Source organism: Vanessa cardui, chromosome 21 (genome assembly GCF_905220365.1).
Source record: "Vanessa cardui chromosome 21, ilVanCard2.1, whole genome shotgun sequence".
NCBI classification, from domain to species: domain Eukaryota; kingdom Metazoa; phylum Arthropoda; class Insecta; order Lepidoptera; family Nymphalidae; genus Vanessa; species Vanessa cardui.
Genome location: NC_061143.1, coordinates 1,027,347 through 1,053,591, shown reverse-complemented (window position 1 = coordinate 1,053,591; position 26,245 = coordinate 1,027,347). Strand labels below are relative to the sequence as shown.

The following is a 26,245-nucleotide window of genomic DNA, read 5'->3' as shown; positions in this document are numbered from 1 at the left end:
TAATTTTATGCAATGAAATTATTTAATTTTATTATAATGCAGTCATAATAAAATTTATTAATAAAACAATTTATTTTGTTAACTTCAGGACGATTTCATAAGAAATAGAGACACTTGTATTTAAGAAGCCACAATGAAACTAAATAAATATGTATTTTCTATATATTTACACATTCATCAACTTAAAAGTGAAAAGTAATAAAAATTAAAAAAAAGTACTAGGTATATAAATATTAAAATTTGTCATTTACAATACTAGGCCAAGAAATTATACACAATAAAAAATACACATTAGTCACATTCACAATTTTATTCATAGAATAGAATAAAATAATATGTATTTATTCGAATATTTTTAATTTATATATTTTTTAATCTTAATAATATACTTATAATTATCTATAACGTTGTATCTTGAAATAGTCAAGCGAAAATACAAAAATGTTCACATGAAAATATACTGTAATATTTTTAAAATACAAAATATGTTCAAAAACTGCATATTCTAAATATAAATAAGCGCGCGAACATTTTTTGGTCATAGCTCTGGATGTTTGTGTAAAACGTAGTGAATATTATAATGTTGTATGTACTCTGTGGCTAGTGTCAGAAACTATTTTGGCGCAAATCGAAGGAACGATTAAATCAGTGTTGCCATTTTAACTAAGTGAAAACGGGAACATTATCAGACTATAAAATATTTTAGTTTTTTAATATAAATTAATTGAAATTATAATTTTAATATAAATTATTAAATTGTAGTGTAACATGGTCTTCAATGTTTTTAAAACCCAATATTTTATAAATATTAAGGCTCTGCATTAGTGACTCAGTTTGATTAAAAAAATACATACTTTGTATTTTGTCTACTAATACGTTTTATTTATTATTTTATACAGCATTTGCCATTATGATGTCAAAGCGATCAGTTATTAAAAGTTACAGATTAAATTATTATTTTGTGTGCAATGTGTACGTGTTGCTCAAGTTCACGCTTTCAGCTTATTTATACATATCATATTACAGCTTATTTTATTGTCTATGACCATTTAAATGTATATATAGAGTTAATTAATTTTCATATTGGATCACTCAACACTTCAATAAATAAAGAAAGTCAGTATTTTTCAACCCTTATTAGTCCATTGTCCATATTATTAGCGTATTTATTGCTATACCGAATTGTTTATAAACACTTGAAAACTACACACGAGTATTTACTCATAAATAAATTATCCTCCATAAACTATGACTAGCACTGTCCTTTTCATAACCTTGACTCGAAACTTTGAACTTTATCTGTTGTCCGGATACAAATCCAAGATGTGATACTGGTCATGATAGATGTGAGGGTCAGGAAGGCACTCGTCGCTCCAACGAGATACGGAAAGGATTGACTTTGCAGGTGACACTTCTCCGCTTCGAGCCAACCACATGTTGCAACTGTAATGATAACATATATGATTAACATAGCACAGGCTTTATAGGTACTGTGTGCTTATGTGTGTTCGTTTATATGCAAGAGAATGAGATTAAGATTTTTATGCTAGTGTTTGGCGGACGAGCATATGGGCTACGTGATGGTGAGTAATCACTACCGTTTAAATAAAACTAGTTTTAATCACTTTACAGCGTTCGTGGTCACGGGTGGTGGAGACTAAGGTGGCATTTGTCTATTTGAAGAACAAAAAAAATATTATTAACAACTACCGCCAACGATTTCTCAATTGGTATCTTGAGTAACGTTCCGTTTACGGAACGTTACTCCTTTCCTTTCATCGCCAATGCGCCACCAACCTTGCCAACTGAGATGTTATGTCCTTTGTGCTTGTAGTTACACTGGCACACAAAACAACAATGTCAAGTACTGTTGTTTGACAGTAGAAAATCTGACGAGTGGGTGCTTCCTACCTAGACGGACTTGTACAAAGCCCTACCACTAAGTGATAGTGGAGTTAGGTGTTATAATTTATAAGAAAACCTTACCTCGAAGCCCTAAGAATACTGAATGTCCACACACGAACGTGACGATTGCAATCATGGACCACATCAGACCCATCGCTACGGACCTATCACGAGGGTCCACGGTACGTAACAAGAGAACTCCTTGAGCTTGAAACACCAATACTGCGAAGATACAAATAGATATTAACTACTAAATTTATAATTGTTGTGTTTGGTGTGTTTTTCAGAATCGGATGAATCTGTTTTTAATGGGTTACTTGAGAGGAGATTCTGATCACAAATTTAAAACGCTCCGCAGAATACTACACTTTCTGAAATGTCAGAAAGTACTAGGCGACATTGACTATAAAAAACCAATACCAATTTAGCGTATCAATACGTTTTTCAAAATTTTAAAGTGGTTACATGTGAATTTTTGCAAAATTACTTCGCCGAAAAATGGCCAAGTATTGCTCTCAGTCAATCACAAGGGTTATCGAAAAGCCCAAGATATTATGTGTTAACACTGGTGCAATTTTTATTCCTTGTCTCGTTCAAAGAGACCATATTCCGATACGATCAGATCAGGCACCCACGACTTCACTTGACTTCTTCAGGAAGGTATTTTATTTACAGAAAAAATTTTACTGAGCAGGGTTTTTTTAAATTGACAATTTATCCATATCGCACGACCCATACTTAATCGTTCGGGAATTTTCAATGATAATAATAAAATATAAAAGTCGCAGAATAATATAATCGGTAGCGTATCGTAATGTCAGGAATAGCCCAAGTTGGATCGGAACAGCATCAAAACTTTTATTCCAATGTACAACGAGACGTACACTCGTTGCACTGATCTGGACTTAGTCAAATTGGTACCAAGGTTGATATGTTCCCGATTATAGGCACTGACAACAACGGCCTGTAAATTGCCCACTGCTGGGCCAAGTCAGTGAATATATAAGGCACTAGATGACCGAGATAATATGAATAGCACATACTTGACATGGTAACGGTGATGAAAAACAGCATGCTGTGGAAGCGGAACGCGCGCCGACAGCTCGCGTCGCCGCACGCGCGCTCCAGCACGCGGCCCGCGCCCGCGCCCGCGCCCGCGCCCGCGCCCGCGCCCGCGCCCGCGCCCGCGCCCGCGCCCGCGCCCGCGCCCGCGCCCGCGCCCGCGCCCGCGCCCGCGCCCGCGCACGTGCAATTCGAATACACCCTGATGGATAGTTCAACTTATTTTGACGACCTCCGTGGTCGAGTGGTGTGTACACCGGTTTTCAAGGGTACGCCACTCCGAGGTCCCGGGTTCGATTCCCGGCCGAGTCGATATAGATTATCATTAGTTTTCTATGGTGTCTTGGGTCTGGGTGTTTGTGGTACCTTCGTTACTTCTGATTTTCCATAACACAAGTGCTTTAGCTACTTACATTGGGATCAGAGTAATGTATGTGATGTTGTCTCAAATTTATTTAATTTATTATTATTATTTAATTCCAACATGTAATAGGCCGAGATGGCCCAGTGGTTACAGTACAAGAATATTTTTTTATTTATTTATAAGGTTTGCTAGATTTTAACATCTTTTCATACTTAACTAGTTACATCTTAAATTATAATCATGCTCAGCGTATGTAAAAATACATGCATTTAAAATTCCATTCATTAAAAATATTAGTTACGATAAAAAGTCTAAAAGCGAGTTAATAACAATTTACAACAAAAAAAAAATAACAACGCAAATTTATACATAGTAATATATAGCTTTCAATCATTAACAAATTTAAATTATATTTCAATTCAAATATTAATTATTTCATACATTTTAAAATTAATAAATATTTAAGCTTTTAATCTTTAACAATTTCTATAATTTTCTAGACCAAAAAAAAACATAAATTTTCTTATAGTACGTTATAAAATTCATTAAATATTCATGGGCTTAATTTGTCTTTATAATTCGTCTCGTGCTCGGTGAAGGAAACATCATGAGGAAACCTGCGTGTGTCTAATTTCATAGAAATTCTGCCACATGTGTATTCCACCAACCCGCATTGAGATATCGTGCTGGAAATTGTCCCTAACCTTCTAAAAGCAAGAGGAGGCTGTTGCTGTTGTTGTTGTTATGTAATAAGCTACCTCGTTACAAACATGACTGCAAATAAATCGATTATCAAAATAAACTACAAATATCGATGTAAACTTTTACATTAAATGGTTGTTTGAAAACTCTTACTCGAGCTTACACTATTATTGTAATGAAATATTACTCACTGTATTCCATTTATTACTTCTGAATCTCTACAACCAGCATGACAGGGCGAGATGTAAGTAACCATGCCGTCAGTCGCGCAGACGGGCTTGAACTCGTCCCACTGAGGCTTACAGCTGCAACAGAAACATTCACAGTCCAATTAACAATTATTCATTTAATGACTATGGAGCGACAACGCCTCACAAGCACCAAACCGGAATGAGTTGATCACTCTTGTCGGCAAAAAAAATCGTTATGCTTTGAACCAATAGGTTTAAACCAAAGAGTCTATCCCGTCTAACGATAAAGTTTGCAAAGCATTACTTGATAATTTTAGTTATTTTTTCTGTTAAAAATAAGGTTTGGCCAATTAATTAATTAGTTATTTCTATTATAACTATTTATCGCACTTTAATTTCCATGCCCTTCTGGCGTACTGTCAAATATAATACTATATCTAATTTAAATAATCGTTAATTATAATATTAATCAAGAATATAAAACCTACTTGCACGACAAACTGCATTCTGGATGTCCATAATAACTCTTTCCCAGTCCGACGACGTTATCTGTGTCGCAGCCGCGAACAGTTGTCATTGCGATGTATAATACGAAAAGTAATACACTCAAAATAACTGTTTGCTTGATCGCCTTCAAATTACAAAACTCCATGAGAATTGGAGCTGAGAATTTAACACCGAAGTACTGAAATTGAAATACTTATTTTAATAACTCTTTCGACTTACACAAAACAGAGTCATTATAATTTTTTTTTATAAATAAGGAAATTAAAACTCAACTTACGGCCACAACAACAGCAACAAAATTATATGTCAATATTTCAGTAAATTGGACGAGTAAATTTGTCTCAGGAATCAAGTTGTATTTAACCTGGAAAAGTTATTCTATATTAACAACTATGCTACTTTAATATATGCCTTGTAACTTAGATTTTTTTTATTTAATTTAGTCAGGCCCGCTTGAAGGCACTGACGTTTTGCGCCTGCGCATTTGTTCAAGACCAGAACAAGCCTCAGCCAATATGGCCGAAATGCTACAACTGACAGTGAAGTATATCACTCAACACAAGAGTAACATTCCACAATTCGTTTCGCGATAACACAAAGTTTTTAAGTCTCCCAGTTGCGTTATATTTTTCGAACATCGGAAGATCATTACTACTTATTATTATGTATGTGATTTTAAATAGAAACGGTGAATAATAAAAAGTTTCTCGACAGCTATTTGCGACGATATCGAAGATTCTGGATATTTCTGCGTTACTTTGTGATGTAAGGTCCGAAATGGTACTTTATGCACCAATTTATTAGTTCAGGATCCATGGTCAATTTTTCACCTGATTACTATCAAACTCACCTGATTTCTAAGACGCCCAGAAATTTCCTGTACGAAAACTCTAGATTGTGACGGCTAACATAGCAAAAAACATTTGGCCTACAAAATGTATGGTTTTATCAAGGAGTCCCATTCTTACAATATGAATCGATGATGAAGTCATCAAGAATGATTACTAACTATAATAGCTGATTATTTTTTATTGCTTAGTTCATATCTATATAACTTAATAGTCATATTGTCCTACACGTTTTGGGCGAAAATTTTTGGGCATCTCATAATGAGGATAATCACGAAACATTAGCTTAATAACAATTAAGTGAAAAAAATGGACCGGGTTTCCCGGACTATATCACCTACAAGCCCGTAATGATATATTGACGTATTATTATAGTTACCTTGACAATATCCAGCTCGTTGAAGCCGTAACCCCACAGGGCAGCCGCCAGAAGGCTCATTGCGAACATTTGTGTCATCGCCACAGAGTTGTTGAACACGCGCCCAACGCTCATGAAGAAACCTTTATTTGAATAAGATAAATATTACGTTAATTACTTATTAAATTACAATCAATACTATCCTAACACTTTAGCCATAATTTCCGCACCGCAAATTCAATACATCCCTCAATACACTGTAGTTATGTGAAGCTTGTAAAAATGGCAAAATTAATAATAGTTTATATTTTTCTAATATTAATTAGATTATTAGGTATAATTGTATATATATAACATTTTATTTCACTATATTACTTTAAATACAGTGACCAAAAATAATTTACTTTTTTCCTTGCCGAACTATGTTTATAGAATCTTATCCGAACTATTAATTGTAAGAGCCTATTCGATTAAAATATAATTCGTTTTTTTCATTTTTAACGGTGGTAGCTTTACTTAATTGTAAAATAACCCCATTGCGAGAATGTGTCGTACTTACAACGATATTGCCGCTAATAATGACTCCATTGACATTTTCGAGAGTAAGATTCGTATATTTAGAAGGTGTTTGACGAATTCAATCTTTGAGACTTAGTATGTAATATATTTGACATTGTTATGTAATATTGTTTATAAAAAAAAAATCTGCTATTTTTATACTTATTGCCTAATTTCTCAAAAAATTTAATATTCGTGTGAGTTTTTTTTTTCTTTAATTTTTACTTGTAATAGCTTCAGCCTTTGTTAACTGTGAATTAATGTATTCTGGCTTGATGTGTACACAAATATTAGGGTGTAACTAATCTTCGAAATTTGTAATTTATTTTCTAGATATTTATCAGTTATTACCTGTCTTGTGTACCATATGTAATAAATAAATAAATAAATAAAATGACGATTCAAAAGTGCTTATAAAAGCCTACTTGAATAAAGTTTATTTTGATTTTGAATCAGTATCAATAAGGCTACTTACTTCTATCATGTAAAGGCACGGCTACTCTCTGTATTCCATCCACTATGGGCACTGTTTTTGGTACAAAGAAAAATAGCTGTATTAGGTTCACTAGAAACCCTATTACTATTCCGGCGGTCTGCAGCGGCATGTTGTCATCGATCGCGCCCGTCAACGTCTTGTAACCCAAAACAAGTGGTAACACTCTAGAAATCAAGAGCACACCTGGAATAAAAAGACAAATTTGATAAAGATTAATCGAATTTAATCTACTTTTTTATTCTCTCGTTAAAGGAAACTGGAGTATTAACTCTCAAACTTCTTATTGAACATGCTGTTGGGTTCTATTAAGTTAAATAACCATCTTGAAGTGAATCGTAATCGATTATTTTTTAACTAAGAAAACTTTACAATAAAGCATTTGGATCGTTGAAATTTTATTTCTTAACTCTACAGACTTTACTCAGATAGCCTACAACGAGAAAATAAAAACGAACGTGCATTTTTGGACATTGAATTGATTATGTTTCGGTCTCTTATTATAATAGGTTGGGGAAAAAGTTTCTTCGTATTTTATATGAAAATTCAAAAAGTTTTTTTTTATAGTTTATTTACATTTGACTAAAGTATGTAGGTGCCATTTTGTTCCATAACTTTTTGCCATCTTGTTGGTAGTGACATGATCCCATTGCTGTAAAAATTTTGGGGCTTCTGATCGAAAAACTGCGACAAGTGGTTTTGGCAGTCCTCTCGTGATGTTAACCTTTCACTGCCTAAGGAATTCTGCAGAGACCGAAACAGATGAAAATCTGAAGGTGCAAGGTCAGGACTATACGGCGGATGCATTAATACCTCCCAGCCAAACTCTCGTAATTTTTGTTGAGTGGCTAAAGATATCTGAGGTCTAGCGTTGTCATGGTGAAAAACCACAGCCCTTCTGTTGATCAATTCTGGCCGCTTTCTCTCAATTTCTTGCTTCAATCTCATCAATTGTTCGCAATACAGTTCTGAATCGATGGTCCTGCCGGGCGGTAACAGCTCATAATGAATGATGCCCTTCCAATCCCACCATACACACAGCATTACCTTGTTGCGAGTTAATCCGGGTTTTGCCACAGTCTGTGAAGCTTGACCGGCCTTTGACCACGATCTTTTTCGCACGTTCTTGTCGTATGTGATCCACTTTTCATCACCAGTTATCAGCTTTTTCAAAAATGGTTCGGTTTCATTACGTCGTAATAAAGAATCACAGATGAGTACACGGTTCATTAGGTTTCTTTCAGTGAGTTCATGAGGCACCCATATATCGAGCTTTTTTGTGTACCCAGCTTTATTCAAATGAGTCAAAACCGTTTTGTGGTCAATTGCCAGTTCTTCAGCTACATCGTAACTACTAATATGCCGATCTTGCTCCACTTTTTCAAAAATGGCATCAAGTTTGTCCGTAACAGGGCGACCAGAGCGAGATGCATCTTTGATATCAAAATTTCCGGCTTGAAAACGCTTAAACCAAACTTGCGCTACTCTCACAGATACTGCATTAGGTCCATAAACATCACAAATTTTTTTCGCGGCTTGAGTTGCATTTTTACCTTTTTTATAGTAAAATTTTAAAATGTATCGAATTTCCTCTTTAGATTCACTCATTTTAACAACAACAAAAACAAATTAAAATCACACAAATTCCTAATTTGAATTTGGAAGTGCCTTCTTTAAAATTTAAACTTTTTAATGATACCAAAACCAGCCAGATACAAATGGTATAGCCAAAGAGATTTTATTACAAGTTCATACATACTATATGCGAAAAGATTTTTCCCCAACCTAATATGTGGGTATGTCATTGCGCAAAAACGTTCTCTTTGCCGTATCCAAGCAGAAAGAAGGTGTTACAAGTTTGTCTTTACTTCTTGTATTAATAGTACATCAGTTTTTATGGACCATATTTATACATTATTTATTAAATGGTATGAACATATATAATTTGAAGCATTCAGAGAACTGTTTGAAGAGCATTTGCCTGCAGTATAAATACAATTTCAGTGTCTTCTACTGGTGACCAGTAACTAATGATACATCAGTGGTACAAAAAATATCACACCTGTTGCGTTGAAATGACAAAACTATGTAACAACAACAACAACAGCCTGTAAATTTCCACAGCAGGGCTAAAGGCCTCCTCTCCCTTCGAGGAGAAGGTTTGGAACATATTCCACCACGCTGTTCCAATTCGGGTTGGTGGAATACACATGTGGCAGAATTTCTATGAAATTTGTCACATGCAGGTTTCCTCACGATGTTTTCCTTCACCGCTGAGCACGAGATGAATTATAAAGACAAATTAAGCACATGAATCAGCGGTGCTTACCTGGCTTTGATCCCGCAATCATCGGTTAAGATGCACGCGTTCTAACCACTGGGCCATCTCGACTCTAACAACACTATGGTAACTTAAAATATAATGTACACTTACCGTAATGGACACTGGCGCGAGCCGGGGCGTATTCGTCGGAGTAAGCAACACTGTGGCTCCAACAAGCCACACGGGAGAGCACGAAGGCCATGCATGAGATTATAACGATCACGAGACGGATTATGGAGCGAGCTGATGTTCCACGAAACGCAACACTGTTGTTTGAGTTTGCCGCATCACACAGCTCTGAAAACATATAATAAATAAATAAATATGGGACAAAATCACATACATTACTCTGATCCCAATGTAAGTAGCTAAAGCACTTGTGTTATGGAAAATCAGAAGTAACGACGGTACCACTATATATATGATAAAATACATTATCAACTAATAAACTCTAAAACTAAACTATAAACTGTAGTTTTCAGATAATATGACCTAGATGGAACCAGTGCTGTCCTAGAGCGTACCAAACGATGCAATAGAATCTGGTAGCCAGCAGGGATTACCAAAATTCGCAATTAAAGTATTAAATACACATTGCTCTGATCCCAGCGTCAGTAGCTAGAGCAGTTGTGTTGTGGTAAATCAGAAGAAACGACGATACCACAAACACCCAGACTCAAGAGAGCATAGAAAATGAACTTTTTCTACGTCGACTCGGCCGGGACCCCGGTGTGTCATCAAATTATTTTTTTAGTTGTTTTAATACTTGAAACATATAAAAAAATCAAACTCCTCATAAATCTTTTATATCATTTTAACTTGATCTAATTATTTATCTACAAACTAATTAGGGTTTTACTGATTTTTATTTCGTTTTCTATTTTATGTTTAATAACTCCATTATTAATTACAACAACAACAACAGCCTGTAAATTCCCACTGCTGGCCCATCTCGACTTTTATTAATTACGTGGACAAATAATTAAAATAACAATAATAATGTCTTTAATATTCTATAATTATTAGAAATATTACCTGATTCCTGTCTCTCTAATTTCGATGGTAGAAACCACCATGTTACACAGGTCAATGTGACAGCAGATGTGTAGCTGATCAGCAGAGTGCGTCGCTTCCTAAACCCGCACCAGGAAATAAACGGCGCCACAATCGCTTCGAATATCGAAAACACTATTATCATGAGATCTGAAAAATACATTGAGCTTGAGTATATCCATTTAGCGTGACTCAGATTCGAAAGACAATTCATTCGTAATCAACAAAACAACTAAACAACAGCCTGTAAATTCCCACTGCTGGGCTCAAGGCCTCCTCTCCCTTTGAGGAGAAGGTGTGGAACATATTCCACCACGCTGTTCCAATGCGGGTTGGTGGAATACACATGTGGCAGAATTTATATGAAATTTGTCACATGCAGGTTTCCTCACGATGTTTTCCTTCACCACTGAGCACGAGATGAATTATAAAGACATATTAAGCACATGAATCAGCGGTGCTTGCCTGGGTTTGAACCCGCAATCATCAGTTAAGATGCACGCGTTCTAACCACTGGGCCATCTCGACTCCATTAATCGTAATCAATTATTACAAATTATAATTATAGTTTAGTTGATCAGACAAAACCAAAATGACCTTTCAGATAAAAACTACAAGTTAACGTAACTTTGATCGGCGTTTCCGCCACAGGAATAAGTAATTCGTGCAAGATATTAAAAAAAGCATTTCTTCTTCCATACTTCTCTGTCTGACTTCATCTCAGAAGTATACATGCATTGCATGCATTAAGTAAGAAGCATAATTTTAATATTACGCAAAGACACTTCAATTTTACTATAGGTATAATTTATTATTAATAATAATTAATATTTACCACCGAGATAGGAAGGTAGTTCTCCAGCCTTTATATCCTGCTTGATGATTTTGTAAGAGCACACCTCTCCAAGTGTGGCAGTGAGCGTGATCCCCAAGATTATACCTCTTAATTTTTGAGGATTAAAATTCTTCCCGTTACACCATGACGCTATGCGACTCCGCACTGAAAAAATACCTTAAAATATTCGAAATATTTGAAATTATTTGTCCATACTATTAAAATAATTGAATTTGAATGTAGAGTTTTATAAAAAAAATTATGTACGAGTCAAATACAAAATACATAGCATTTAAGAAATTCAAGAAAATCGATTTAACGAGGAAATGCTGCTAGCATTCTTGCCACCATTCCACGCGGTCAAGATATACAGAAACTATTTTTAATTCATATTTGTATACTTAGATAAATAAGCATTTAATGTTATTAACTTTATGCATTCTAAGCTATGATGGTATCCATGTTCTATTGGAGATCACCTTTGTCCTTAACCAGTCGGAAACTCTAGTGCTCAAGTCTACTACTATCTTTTGTTCCTTTCAGGTTTCAAAGATGACCCAATTTAACTATGGGCACATGAGAAATAACATCTTAGTTTCCAAGATTGGTAGCGCTTCAGCGATGTAAGGAATGGTCAATATTTCTTGCATTACTAATATTTATGGCTGTGTACTTATCATTAAGTTTCCCACTAGCCCTATCTTTTATACCTAATATAGAAAGAAAAATATTTGGATAACTAAATCCATTATTGATATTTACCCGATGGGCGTTCGAATATTCTCTGTTGTTCCATTTTTTCGTTATCTTGTTAGTTTTTTCAATCTCAGTCTTGTTTGTTCAGGTGTTATAATCTTTTAGTTTACTTGGTAAATTTATTTCGTTTTTCCTGAAACAATGAAAATAATCTTCGTTAATTCTTCGTTTTCGTAGAATTAATTTATAACAATGGCAGTAAGCAACAGTTTCTACTAGCAATTTTAAAGTCTAGTCAGGCTAATTGTTGGAACGGTAAATGGGGCACCGCATTCAGGGACAGAAATGATATCTTCCTGCTCTACGAAACACGAAAGTCTATGCAATACAAACTTCAGAGCTACTAAGAAAAACACAATAACTTTTCTTTGCAGTCCAAAAGGCAGATAGAAAAGTAACATTTATCCCAATACGCAGGGCTGGATTTTACAATTGCGGTATTCAAGTTTAGTTCCTATGACGGAAAATTGTCAGGGGAGAAAAAATTAGGAGAATAACAATAAAAATCTTTGCATTATCGCAAATGCCATACAAATGCATTCTATTTTTTAACTTTATATATTACAGTACAGTAAAAAATGTAATTATATATGTTGAATATATTCTTTTATATTAATACTAGCAACTCGTTCCGGCTTCGCAGGGATGCAATGCTGACACTAAATATACTATATTTTTTTATTTACGACATCACATTATAAACTTCTAAAATGATCAGTGTTTCTTTACTATGTAGTGCATGTATGATATACAAAAGCCTTCCTCTCGAATTACTCCATCTATTGAAAAAAACCGCATGAAAATCCGTTGTGTAATTTTAAAGATCTAAGCATACATAAAATGTCCGTACAGACAGCGGTAAGCGACTTTGTCAATTAAATTCAATTATCTGCTATTTTTTTTTTTTTTTTATTCTAAAAAAAAGGGCTTTTTCGTATAAGCGAACATGCCGCCCTGGTTGAGAATTCATAAGAGGTTACAAAATATAATATATTAAACTTAAAACTACCTTAATTAATCACAGATCTAATACTTAATTTGGATAACATTTTTGCGAGATTTGACGTCGGATCTGACAGAATGACATTGCATTGTCCAACAGACTTTATATCTAAATTAAGTCTAGTTCTAAGAGATTCGTTCTGAGCACATTCCATCAATACGTGCAAAAGATCATCAGGTACATTACACGTTGAGCAGTTCGGAGAAGTTGATTTCCGCATCAGAAATGCAAACTTATTGCATGGGATGTGCCCAGACCGAAGCCGCAGAATTAATTTCGTTTCATTAAAATTCATGTTACTATTCTCAATCCAAGGATATCTGCATGGATGAGGCTGGATCGTACGGTACCAAATACCTTTCTCCTTAGCTCTTTCGTCAAAGTACTCTTTCCATAAATCATAGCAATGCACTTTTAGATTTGGCAAGTAACTTTCAAATGAAGGTGTAAAGAGGACTTCATCACCGTCAGATATAGCTTCTTTGGCTAGTACATCTACTTGTTCATTCCCTTCTATGCCTACGTGAGATGTCAATTATCTGCTATGAATGAGTAATTTTATTTATGCAATATTTGACCCATTTTTTATAGCGTATAGTATATATGATAATTTTTCTATTGTGTATTATATTATGGATAATCCATAATTCTTATAACAGGAGATCACCATGCAGGGATTTGCCCAACAGTGGCCTTTACAGATTGTTTCTGTAATACTTGTTGTAAAAGTTCTTTATCTACCAAATCAAGTTTTTATTCCGTAGCTATTGTTATCAGAGCATATCATTTTTAATCAGATAGATATGTAGGTTGGAAATGGAAAACGATTAGATATAGGTACTGAAATTTGGTCAATGTTTACTTCTTTCGATGATGTAATGCGGAAAGTTTGTTTCCATCGTCAAAAAGTAGTACATTCCAATTGATAATCGATTATGAACTAATTACTATATCTTTCTTAAATATTCGAATAAAATATATTTTCCACTGGACTGTCTTCCTCTCATTTGAGGAGAAGGTTTTTTGGAACATATTCCACGCTACCAACCGCATTGGTTTGATAAATTCGCATGTGGCAGAAATTCATTGAAATAACATGCAGTTTTCACAAATTGAGTACATGAAAATTTATTGGTGCTCGCCTGGGTTTGAACCCGCAATCATCGGTTAAGATGTACGCGTTCTAACTACCGGGTCATCTTGGCTCTTAAAAGTTTATTTTGAATTTTTATTCAACATCATAACATAACAAGTGCTTTAGCTACTTACATTGGGATCAGATTAAAATATGTAATGTTATCCAATAATTATTATTTATTTATCTCCTACTGTGCTCATAATTATTTTTATCGACAATGAATTCAAATTTTTATCTTTTTTGTTTCATGTTCGTATGAGTCATACAAAAACTTATCTGCATACATAATAATTATAATTGTCATTAAGCAAATTTATATAAATATGAGCAAGTCATGACAATCTTATTTATAAATCATGAACGCGCGAAATAGTGAAAATAATGTTATCTTTTGACACATTTAATCGCAATTCCAAAACTTCATGACGGAAAAGGCACCCAGGGGTAATATTTAGTAAATGTGTAATAAAGGTTTGGTTTTTTTTATGTTATATTTTGACGGTCGAGCTTATGGGCCACCTGATAGAAAGTGGTCACCATCACCCATAGACAATGACGCTGTAAGAAACTTTAACTATTTCTTACATCGTCAATATGCCACCAACCTTAGGAATTAAGATGTTATGTCCCTTGTGCCTGTAGTTACACTGGCTCACTCACCCTTCAAACCGGAACACAACAATACTCCGTACTGTTATTTGGCGGTAGAATAATTGATGAGTGGGTGGTACCTACCCAGACGGGCTTGCCCTACCACCAAGAACATTACTTCAAGGTACAACTTTTATAACTGCAAATGATATTCAACGACACTTTCCAAGCCTTTATAAGATAGATAAAGCGAGGTAACGCCAATTATAACAATACTAGTAGTCGCCCGCGGCTTCGCTTGTGTTTTAGGGTGTTGGTTGTCATGTGTTAGGCAAATAAAAGTAGTCTCTGTCTTTTCTTTGAGCTCAAGTTTGCTTCATACCAAATTTCATTAAATTCAAATTAGCGGTTTGGTGGTATAAAATCGTCGAACAGAGTTACTTTCACATAATATTAATTGTGATTATATTAAAGTTGAATTCAGCTTTGAAATCTTACAAAGAAATATTACTATTAAATTTTCGTCTTTTATGAAAAAGCCGAAGTTATTTTTAAGCTGTAGGTCATCCTGATCCTTTAAGACTCCGGCCTTATTCAAAAAAGATTCTGATTTATTTGTTTCGGGCTTTCAACCCAATACAAAAAACCCCTAATAACATGTAATGAAAAGCCGATTACTGTACCAGCTATTTTTTATTCTATTTCCTGAACCTTTAGCCCTATCTCATCTTCACGTCAGTCGGAACTTTATCTTGATTGATTTCAAGAATGAATGAGATGTAAATAGATACACGAACATCTGTAGCAAACATATTTGAATATTATTTATGACATAACACAAGTAATATTGGTCATACACGAGATACGACTTGATATGTAAGTAAAAACTTATGTTCTATTCCAACTATAACGGGAAAAAGGCCAAATAACCAACATTTGACAATAAATTATCATTCGTCGAGATTCGATTTCGATAGAGGTACTTTTTCTGTAGAATCTTTGAATGTTGAATCGTTTTTGGAACATCTCGTTAAATCTCTAAACATAAAATCATATTAACAAAAGCCAAATAATCAGCATTTGACAGTAAATTGACCCAAATTTTTGGTTGAGAGCTTGATTAATCTGTTATCCACTATGGATTTGTGAAAAAAAGTGTTTAGGACGTCGTCGAAACTGTTATCAGAATTTTGGAAGTAAAGTAAATTGGATATTAGTAGTAAAGTGTAATAGTGTCGTATTATAAATAAAGATATATTTATCATAATCTCTTTATAACAATACAGCTAAGTTATTCAAAAAATCGCTTGAAATAAGTAAACCTAAGGCTTTATATATTTTTTTCTATATATGGTATATAGTAATGAACAGGCTATATATAATATAAAAGCATACACATAAATCGTCATTTAACAACTACATAGGATTAATCATATTCATGATATGAGTCGAATGACATCTTATCGAAAGCAGTTTTGCGATTACTTGAGCGTCAATACAATCTGTGTCTGATTAGACAACAAAACGCAATGACTCAATTCAATATGACGCTGCTGGCTGCCAATCAAAAATATGAAGATACCATTGATCAAAGGAGCTGGCTTTAACATTCACAAAGGCATATAAAATAACTTTAACAAGTGGGCCTAAATATAAAAGCCTTCGATTATAGGTGCTCGAATAAAGATGCTGACAATTGTTCAATTACGATAATATACGAGACTTTGTTTCACTTATAAATACACACACACACAGACATCCTACTAAATATATAAATTTATATATGATGTCTGTATTATTTTATTTCATTTATTTATCATTTTGTATAATGAATCAATGTTAAAACACAAAAATCTAACGAAAACGAAGCACAAATATGATAAAAATTGGAAATCAAAACCCATCTATACAATAACTTTAAATTTTTTCCCATTATAAAAAAGCCATTTTTATAAGGTTACTTGGTAGGTCTATAGCAAGTCCATTGCGTTAGGTACCACCCACTCATCAGATATTATGATACAGTTGTATGTTGTTGTATTGTGGCTTAAAGGACGAATAAGCAAGCAATTCGCCACATTAGACACAACTTCTTAGTTTGTGCATTAAAAAATTATAAACATTTCTTACAAATCCAGTGTCGTTGCGGTGGTACCTACTTACCATCCGGCGGGTCATTTAGTACACCGTCGTATTATTGTTAAAAATAAAAATATTACTTTAAACAGTGCTCTTTCTTTAAAATAAAATACTTCAAAAAATCAAGATTATCATTATTATAATTAATTATTATTACACTAAGAAATGGAATTGAAATTTGATGGGAAATCATTATCATTGTCCTTATATTGTTCTCCACCATAATACAGGAACATTGTTACTTTTTTTTACACCAAGACCGAAAAACATAATTCATTAGTCCACTCACTGCATGATTTTAAAAATGAAAAATATCTCTTATGATTAATATGACGATTTAAGCTTTTAAGAACTAAGAATGAGCTTCGATAAATTAGCTAATTTTCTCTTTATAAAGAAAGTATTATATATACACATGAGTGGCTCGAGAAATACTCAATTATAAAATTTAAAAAAAAACTACGATTTTCTCAAACGTGAAACATCTCTATCAAATATGTAGTTTTTCTTTTTATTAAAAAAATTACGTATAAAAACTCACCGTCCATATTCTGTGTTCAAAATAATTCCAAAGTTGTTTACATGCTCTATAATCACAGACTATAAAAAACGTATCGTAGAAAAAAAAATGTTGCACAGTCGTTGTCTCGATTCCGTTATTAAATGAGCCTCAGTCGAAGACACAACACGTGTTATACTAAACACCAGACTGATAACAGTGCTGTTACTTTCGGATAGATTGTGGAATTATTTATCAACATTTTTTTTTATTTAATAACTTTCAGCCATTTCTACGAATCAACGCCACACTTGACAGACGCATTATAAAGTTTATCTCACTTGCAATCATGTAAATAAACCCTATATTATCCGCGTTGTAATTATCGTGAAATTATCGTTAACAATAACATTATCTAATTAAAAGCTTAAAATTATTAGCTGTTTATTAGAAATGGCGAAATTAGGAACTGATATCAAAACAAACATTACATTTTAATTTTACCGTGGCTATTTGACTGGTTTTTTAAATACATTTTATATTATTTAGTAGAAGTTAAGGAACCCAATAAAAGTTGTGTTTTTTTATTACTAGTACACCTTGCCGAAAAATATCATATTAAAAATTCCATATTTAAATAGCGCGCAAAAACGCTACTTGGACAATATGGCGCTGCAATGGGGTCGGTGACGTCACTGTATTTTAATCTGTGGTACATATACTAGAAAAGCAAAGTTTACAAGAAAGTGACTTCATCATAAGTAGTGTTGCCCAAATTCAGTCTTGGTCTTGCAGTCTTGGTCTTGTTCTTGCGTTTTTGCAAGACCAAGACCAAGAACAAGACCGCGTATTTTTAGCAAGACCAAGACCAAGACTGACCATGCAAGACTTGCGCAAGAACAAGACATAGCCTGCAAGACTCTTGCGTCTTGCAGCTAGGACTTAGCGCTACTTCACGGAGTAGTTAGGTGAAACAGCTCGGTGTATAGGTACGCTTAGGAAATCTATGAGACGCAAAAAACTGTATCAAAGAATATGAAAAACTGGACCTATGCGCATTACGACTAATACCGTAAACATACCTACATAGCGAATAAAAAAATATCCATTAAAATCAAACTGAGTGCATGCATAGTTATGTTTTAATCATCGGCACTTTGATAATGCGGCATCAAAGGTTTTGTAGTTACTTCTCAAAGAAATTTGCCGTTTTTCGGAAGTACATGGTTATGATACACGCGCCGGCGGCTTCTTTTGAAATCATATACAACAATCGTTGCCGCCGCACCGAAATCACAACATTTGACACTATTTTATGGCCGCCACAGGGCGTAGGTATACTCATGCAAAATAATTTCGAATTTTAAGAGTACCTACAGGTGTTCCAAAGAATAAATAAGTTTCATAGAGCTTAGAATGAAAATGAATACATTATAATGATCACGCAAGTAGTATTATGATTACGATAAAATGGTAAGAATAGGTAGTAGATGTCATAATAATTTATTCTAGTAAGTATATATTATAATATTGATTATATAGTTTTAAACTAATTACTTAGGTTTACTATTATTGTACATTCAGTCATTTATATTTCTTAAGTTTTTACAAGACAAAATAGCAAAAAAGTGTTCAAATATCACCCGTTTGATAAATATTGTAGCCACTTTTAAATATACCTGAAACGTGTAAAACAATCCTACAATACTAATAAAATAATATAGAAAGCGTAGATACTTACCTTCTAATAAAACAAAAAGCCTGCGATAAGAGTTTTGTATTGCTTACCAGCCCGAATATCTCTGAGAGAGATGATGAGAGTAAGTATTTACTAGCAGTGCCCGCGACTTCGTCCACGAGGAATAGTAGCTTTGGAGGTATAGTGACGTTCAGGATTTATTTATTTATTTTAAAACCTCTGTCATCATACATACAAACAAACTCTTCAGCTTTATAATATTAGTATAGATGTACGCCAAAACATTCACTTATATGTGAAGGATAGTGATTGGCACTAATTCTTTTCTTATATTTTATTCACGCGTCGACTCTGAACAAGTAGGTAATAAATAATCTGTGTTTGTCAGTTGATTTTTCAAATTTCTTATCAAATCTTCAGCAATTTATTAATCTGCTTGATCTTTACTATGGCCATGTTAATTCAAGCTCACAATGTTCCAATTCTAATACGATTTTCTGAGATTTAAAATAAACTTTACTAAATAGTAATAGACTAATAGGTAATTGCAAGACTTGCAAGACTCTTGCTGCAAGACCAAGACCAAGACCAAGACTGGGAGCGCAAGACCAAGACCAAGACCAAGACCAGGTGTATTGGCGCAAGACCAAGACCAAGACCAAGACTGGCTAAGTCTCGTCTTGGTCTTGCATTTGGGCAACACTAATCATAAGCCCGGACAATCAGGACCGTTTTGTGTCACTTGACAAACGTTTGAAAAAATGCATTTTTATTCTTGGTTTTATGAATAAATTAAGTATTATTTTCTACTTTCGTTAGTAAATAACCATTTTTAAACTCATAATATACACTGATTACAATAATTCACAATTTATTTTTCGCTTTATCAAATCGCTTTATAAAGGCTTTATATAAGATTATAAAATTAGTTAGATTAAAATCTATCTGGTCAGATTGTAATCCGTCGAAATTTTGTGAACCGTGAAATATGATTGCAATGTAACAACTAATATGTCAACCATCTATAGTGCATTAGGTAGCAGAACTATTAGCAAACCACATAAAATATATAAAGCTTCTATTGTAGTAGAGAACCTCTTGAACAGATAAGACTGGCTGCGACAGCGAAATCAGTCAATTGAAAATAATCACCAAAGTTATATAATCTTCAGCTACATTAGAATAACATTAAGATTCCCCGAGAATACCCCCTAGGTTTTCAAACGTCAGGGAGTCACGGTAGCATGCTTAAGCGATCCCGTGGCGATCACCGAAAGACGGAGAGGGTACCGCTGGTTTTTTACTGGGTAAATTCGGTGGACAGGAAACCGGGGAGTCCCACACACCCCCCCACATTCCATCACGTGGGGGAAGCGCGTAACGCGTTTTTCCAGCGATAAAAAAAGCCGCTCCTCCTCCATCGCGCGCTTCTTCAGCAGTAACTGCTGGATTTCCTTGCGCTGTTCTTCTTGTTTAAGCGTCATTTCAGCGAACGTCTCGTTCGCTAGGTATACACCTGGAAAAGTATTGTGAGGATTGAATATTATATTACTTGAACAGCGTTAAGTGTACCAACAGGCCAATGAACCAAGTGAATGATGACACACAGAGAGGAAATAAAGAGAATTTGATTGCAGTTGTTTCTCATTGGAAGTAGATAATGAATAACTTTCAAGCTTACTTTCAATATAAATATAATATAGTACTCAAGAAAAATGTATGTTAAACCAGTGAAATAAATTCAATCAGATTATTAGTTCCCAAGATTTTTTATGTTATAGGTAGGCAAGCGAGCGTATGGGCCACCTGATGGTAAGTGGTCACCATCACCCATAGACAATGACGCTGTAAGAAATATTAACTATTCCTTACATCGTCTATATACCACCAATCTTGGGAACTATGATGTTATGTCCCTTGTGCCGGTAGTTACACAGGCTCACTCACCCATCAAACCGGCACACAACAATACTGAGTACTGTTATATGGCGGTAGAATAACTGATGAGTGGGTGGTACCTACTCAGATGGGCTTGCACAAAACCCTACCACCAAGCCTCCTGCCTCCTCACACAATTTTACCTCTTCATAATAGTAGTATAGATTCTGTTCATTAACAGAATCTGAAACCCTGAAGTCAGAGTTAATAGTGAGGAGGCAAAACCGCACTCATTTCAGTTACAATATAAGAAAATAAAGTATTATTTACCATTCTTTTCCCTGGCTGCGTGTAAGTCCCTCTTAAGCCTATCTATCTCCTCGGCGTAGTCTTTGAGGATCGCCTTCTTCGTCATCTTCTGGTTGACTTCCGGCTTATTCTGGATGTTCTTGGCTCGGTTGGCGTACTCCAGCGTGCTCATGGTCTCCTCGAGGTCCTTGTGGCCGGGCGATATGGTCGCTATTATGGACGTCTTCGTCCGACCACCGAGAGACTCTTGTAAGATTCGTGTTAATTTTGACTCTCTGGAAGAAGTATATTGGATAATTTTATATGGTGACTTTAATCCCAGAGGCGTAGCTACCGGGGCCCCCGGGCTACGAGGGCCCCAAACACACTTAAGTAATTGACACATGACAGATATTATTAACACACACGGATAATCATGATGATAACAGATAATTATGATAAATAAATATTTATTTAAATATTATGCAATTACTTTTGTGAGAACTCTTTCCTGTTCCTAAGGGTCCCAAACAATTATTTATAGGGGGCCCCATCAAAGCACGCTACGATTCTGTTTAATCCATGCTATGAATGATTAATGATAATTATAATAATAATGTAATTTAATATTATTTATTCTCTCCCACATTACAGACATTACAGTTTAAACGCATCTTAATAACAAGTACAATTGTGTGTGTGAGACAGGAGCCCAAACTAGGTTGCCCTGTGCTAAGGTAAATGTGCTAAATTGATGACAGAGTAAAATAAAAGTCGTTTAACGCGGTCTGTCCCTATGTATGCGTAGATCTTTAGTATTACACAACGGATTTTGATGTGATTTTTTTTATATAATAGATAGAGGGATTCGAGAAGAAATATTTTGTAAATCATACGTTTACAATAAAGCAAAACCCTCTCCTTAATGGAAGAGGAGGCCTTATCTCAGCAGTGGGAAATTTATTTTTATTTATTTATTTATTTTTTATTATTTATTTGAGCACGCTAACAATATATATATTTAACACACTTACATAATTTCAGTAGTAGACAATCATGTTCTTAATATATACATCAATAACTAGCGTACATGACTTTCGCAAACAACGCGACACGGAACAATTATACATATATATTAAATTTATTTAATATAAAATTAGAAAAATTAAAACCTAATAGAAAATACCTAAATAGAAATTGAACAAGATAAAATTATTTAATTAAAATGATTGAAAAGTTTTCTTTTAAAAGCATTCAAGGAATCACTAAATATGTCAATGCCAGGTATATTTTTATTAATGGTGTTGTAATTCATGCATAACCTTGCGATAGGTGCTTGATTTCCCATTTGTGTTCTTGTTTTAGGAATATGAAATATATTACGAATTTTGTTTCTTGGATATTTACTCGGAACCGAAAAAGACATACGCTCGACTAAGTTAGTACATTTAACACTGTTATGTAGAATTTTATATAAGAAACACAATTCGAGGACTGTTCGTCTGTACCTCAGAGATATCATCCTAAACCATGTTAATCGCTGATTATATGGCTGCCTATGGGAGATGCCACTGGCTGAAAAAGCGAGACTTCTCGTGAAAGCACGCTGTATACTTTCAACTCGTTGAGAGTGGATATTAAAAGTGGGATTCCAAATAACACAAGCAAATTCCAGATGGCTGCGTACTAATGCATTATATAATATAATTTTTGTAGCTTGAGAGAAACCTTTAGTATTGCGCCTAATGAACCCGAGAGCACGAGCTGCTTTCGTAACTATTTTAGTGATATGAGATGTGAAAGTTAATTTTTTATCAATAATGACTCCTAAATCCCTTATTTCAGTAACCTCTTGTAATATTTTATTACAAATAGAGTAACTAGAAACAAGTGGTTTTTTCTTTCTAGTATATTTTATGAAAAAGCATTTGTTAACATTAAGAGTCATATTATTTTCATTACACCAGGTAGATATCCTGTTTAGATCTTCTTGAACCAGTAGGGCATCTCTGTTGTCATTAATTGTTCTATAAATTTTTAAATCGTCAGCAAATAATGAGCTTTTGCAATGCAATATTTCATCAGTGATGTCATTTATGAACACGAGAAATAATAGTGGCCCGAGATGTGGTCCTTGTGGTACCCCAGATTTTGCGTAGTACGTTTTTGATTCAAAACCATTGACAGCAACACATTGGGGTCGCATGTCTAGATAATATTTAAACCATTTTAATAAAGATCCCTCTACTCCATAGTGCTTTAGTTTGTTTAGCAATAAGACATGGTCGACTTTATCAAATGCACTGCTAAAATCAGTATAAATTGCATCGATTTCTTGTCCCATATCAATAGCACGTGACAGGTCTGAAATAAAAACTGATAAATTGGTTTCGACAGAGAGACCTTTCCTGAAACCGTGCTAGGCACTTGTAAGAAAACGGCCAACATGGTTAGATATTATGGGATATACTAATTTTTCAAATAACTTGGAAAAACAAGAAAGAATTGATATGGGTCGATAGTTTTTTATATCCATTCTATCGCCTTTTTTGTAAACGGGAACAATTCGTGCTTTTTTCCATTCATCAGGAAAAATACCCTCATTTATAGACTGATTAAAAATTAACGTTAATGGAAAAGCGATTGCCGAAGCACATCGCTTAATGAAAATAGGAGGAATGTTATCTGGGCCGGAACCTTTATGTATATCTAAAGATTTTAATTGCTTTAAAACCGCATTTTCATGAAAACTTACTTTACCAATGTGTGGGATGTTTAGATTAAAATTTCTAATTGTATTATGGCTATTGATTGTAAAAACTGAGGAAAAGTGGTTAGCAAATAAATTAGCAATTTCAACACCTGAATTAGCCGTAATGTTGTCTAAAGCCATTGACGCAGGTAAAGACGATTCATCGCTTCTTTTGTTTTTAAAGAAATTCCAAAACGCTTTAGGATTCTTTAAAATATTGGCTTGAGTTTGCTTTTTATATTTAACGTAGCATCTGTTTAAAAGTTTATGACAACGTCTGCGAAGTAACTTAAATTCTAAATTGTCTCTTGGATTTCCGTATTTATTAAAACGTTCACGAATTCTCTCCTTTTCAGCAATTAATATAATTAAATTTTGTTCAAACCATATGGGAAATCTAGCATCGCGTAGTTTACGCATAGGTACAAATTTTGTAATTATGTTGGACAGAGAAGTATAGAAAATCTTGACCATGGCATTAACATCGTTACAAGTAGAAAATTCTTTAAACCAATCTATGTGTTTTAATTCGTTAACAATTGAAGGGTAATCAGCTTTATAATAGTTATATTTAGGACATCGTTTAAGTCTAAGACATGAGACATGTGTATATAAAATTTTTATTAATAACTGAGGATGGTATGAATCAAGTTTGCTTAGCAGATCTGGAGGTTTACTAACTGATAAATTTGATAAATTACTTATAACCAAGGCTAGAAGTTTATTGTCACAATTTTTAACAGTATTGAACTGAGAGAAATTGTTAATAGACAAAAAATCAACTAATGCATAACCCAATGGAGTAGTATAATTTGAAGGAGTGGCATATTGACTGTCACAATTTGTATTCCAGTTTATGAAGCTCATGTTAAAGTCTCCCAAGATAATTATATCTTCCACCTGGCTAATAACATTATCAACACTCTCTAGAAATTTATTTCTAGTAGTCTCTAATTTTACCAGGGGGGTTAGATACACTACACAAATTGCTATTTTTTTTACAGTATTATCTACATTTATTTCTAGTACAACCCATAAAGCTTCATTATCAATTTCCCAATTCAACATTCGAGACGAAGATATTTTGCGTGAGATTGCAATCAATACACCTCCTCCATCTTTTTTGGTGTTTTGACAACACAATCGATCTCTTCTATATACGACATAGCGTGCATCAAACAATTCGTTACTAGAGATACTAGAATTTAGCCAAGTTTCAGTGAAAGCAATTACTTTATAATCCGAAATTAATATATTTTTGAACACATCATTTGTTTTGGATCTTAAACCTCTAACGTTTTGATAGTAAATTTCGAGCATTGGGATATAACTGAACACTATAACATTTCCGTTTTTTTTTTTTTTTAATTTCCTTCAATTTATTAGCTTTAGAGAATCTTCATTTTTTATTAATTTTGCTTGACTGAATTCATCCTTTCGAACATAAATTCTTCCATTGCGCACCCAAGTGAAACGATAGCCCATTTGTTTAGCTTTTAAGCGAGCAGCTGCGTGCAGAGCTTTATTTGTAGGAGTTAGATGTTCGGATATGTAAACGGGTTTCCGTGTGCCACCAATACCTAGATGATGGGTGCTTAGTTTGTCTTGAGCATTAGCTTTATTAAAAATTACGACAGCTGCCAAAAGCGCATCACGTTGTCTACCACTACGCAATTTAGCAACAACTGAGCGTGGTTTATCGCTACTTCTTTTAAGCTTAGAAACTCGAGTAACGCTCTGGACATCATCAATAGAGAGAGGATGGCTTACGACTTGCCCCAACTGAATTACAGTGTTTACTAAGTTTTCCGATTTGTGCTCAGGAATACCATTTATTTCAACATTACATTCCCTCATATGTAATTCTACGGTATTAAGTTTATTACTAAATTCTCTTACTGCAGATTTAAGGTATTCATTATCAGTCTTTAACTTATCAATTACGGCAGTTTTTTCTTCCAATTTTGTTTTCATTTCTTCATACTGGATATTAATGAATGAGAGAGATTCACAGAAACTTGCCATTTGTTCGTTTATTGCGTTTAATTGTGATGTAACTAATGACTTTATTGTATTTGAGAGTTCCTGTTTAATAATATCACGAAGTGTACTCTCGGTTACAGAGCCATAGTTATCGCTGCTCATCGAAACACCTTGAGATTTGCTTAATTTCTTTCGTGTAGTAACGTTTGAAGATTCTGATAATCCTTCAACCAATTTAGTGCCACTAGCGCCAGTAAACGTTTGTCGAACGGGTGTATTTATGTTTCCTACTTTCGGTTGCTTACTATAACATTCTGGAC

The 26,245-nt window shown here is 34.1% G+C and overlaps 3 protein-coding genes across 3 annotated transcripts; all 3 read right to left on the bottom strand.

Annotated features, from left to right (window-relative positions):
- Nucleotides 1-439: 439 nt before the first annotated feature.
- LOC124538823 lies at nt 440-3,067 on the bottom strand. Its single transcript, XM_047116032.1, has 3 exons — nt 2,949-3,067; nt 1,987-2,127; nt 440-1,443 (listed from the first exon to the last, which is right to left on the bottom strand). Exons 1-3 carry the CDS (start codon nt 2,977-2,979, stop codon nt 1,268-1,270), a joined length of 348 nt encoding a protein of 115 aa, XP_046971988.1. The 5' UTR covers nt 2,980-3,067; the 3' UTR covers nt 440-1,267.
- Nucleotides 3,068-4,220: 1,153 nt separating this feature from the next.
- On the bottom strand, nt 4,221-17,567 carry LOC124539076. The gene is made up of 8 exons (XM_047116399.1): nt 17,368-17,567; nt 11,962-12,088; nt 11,200-11,364; nt 10,347-10,514; nt 9,423-9,608; nt 6,971-7,174; nt 5,921-6,080; nt 4,221-4,338 (listed from the first exon to the last, which is right to left on the bottom strand). The coding sequence occupies exons 2-8, from the start codon at nt 11,993-11,995 to the stop codon at nt 4,221-4,223; spliced, it is 1,035 nt and encodes a 344-aa protein (XP_046972355.1). The 5' UTR covers nt 11,996-12,088; nt 17,368-17,567.
- A 2,463-nt stretch (nt 17,568-20,030) lies between these two features.
- LOC124539075 (kinesin-like protein Klp61F) lies at nt 20,031-21,596 on the bottom strand. Its single transcript, XM_047116398.1, has 3 exons — nt 21,233-21,596; nt 20,407-20,540; nt 20,031-20,069 (listed from the first exon to the last, which is right to left on the bottom strand). The coding sequence occupies exons 1-3, from the start codon at nt 21,594-21,596 to the stop codon at nt 20,031-20,033; spliced, it is 537 nt and encodes a 178-aa protein (XP_046972354.1).
- Nucleotides 21,597-26,245: the final 4,649 nt, after the last annotated feature.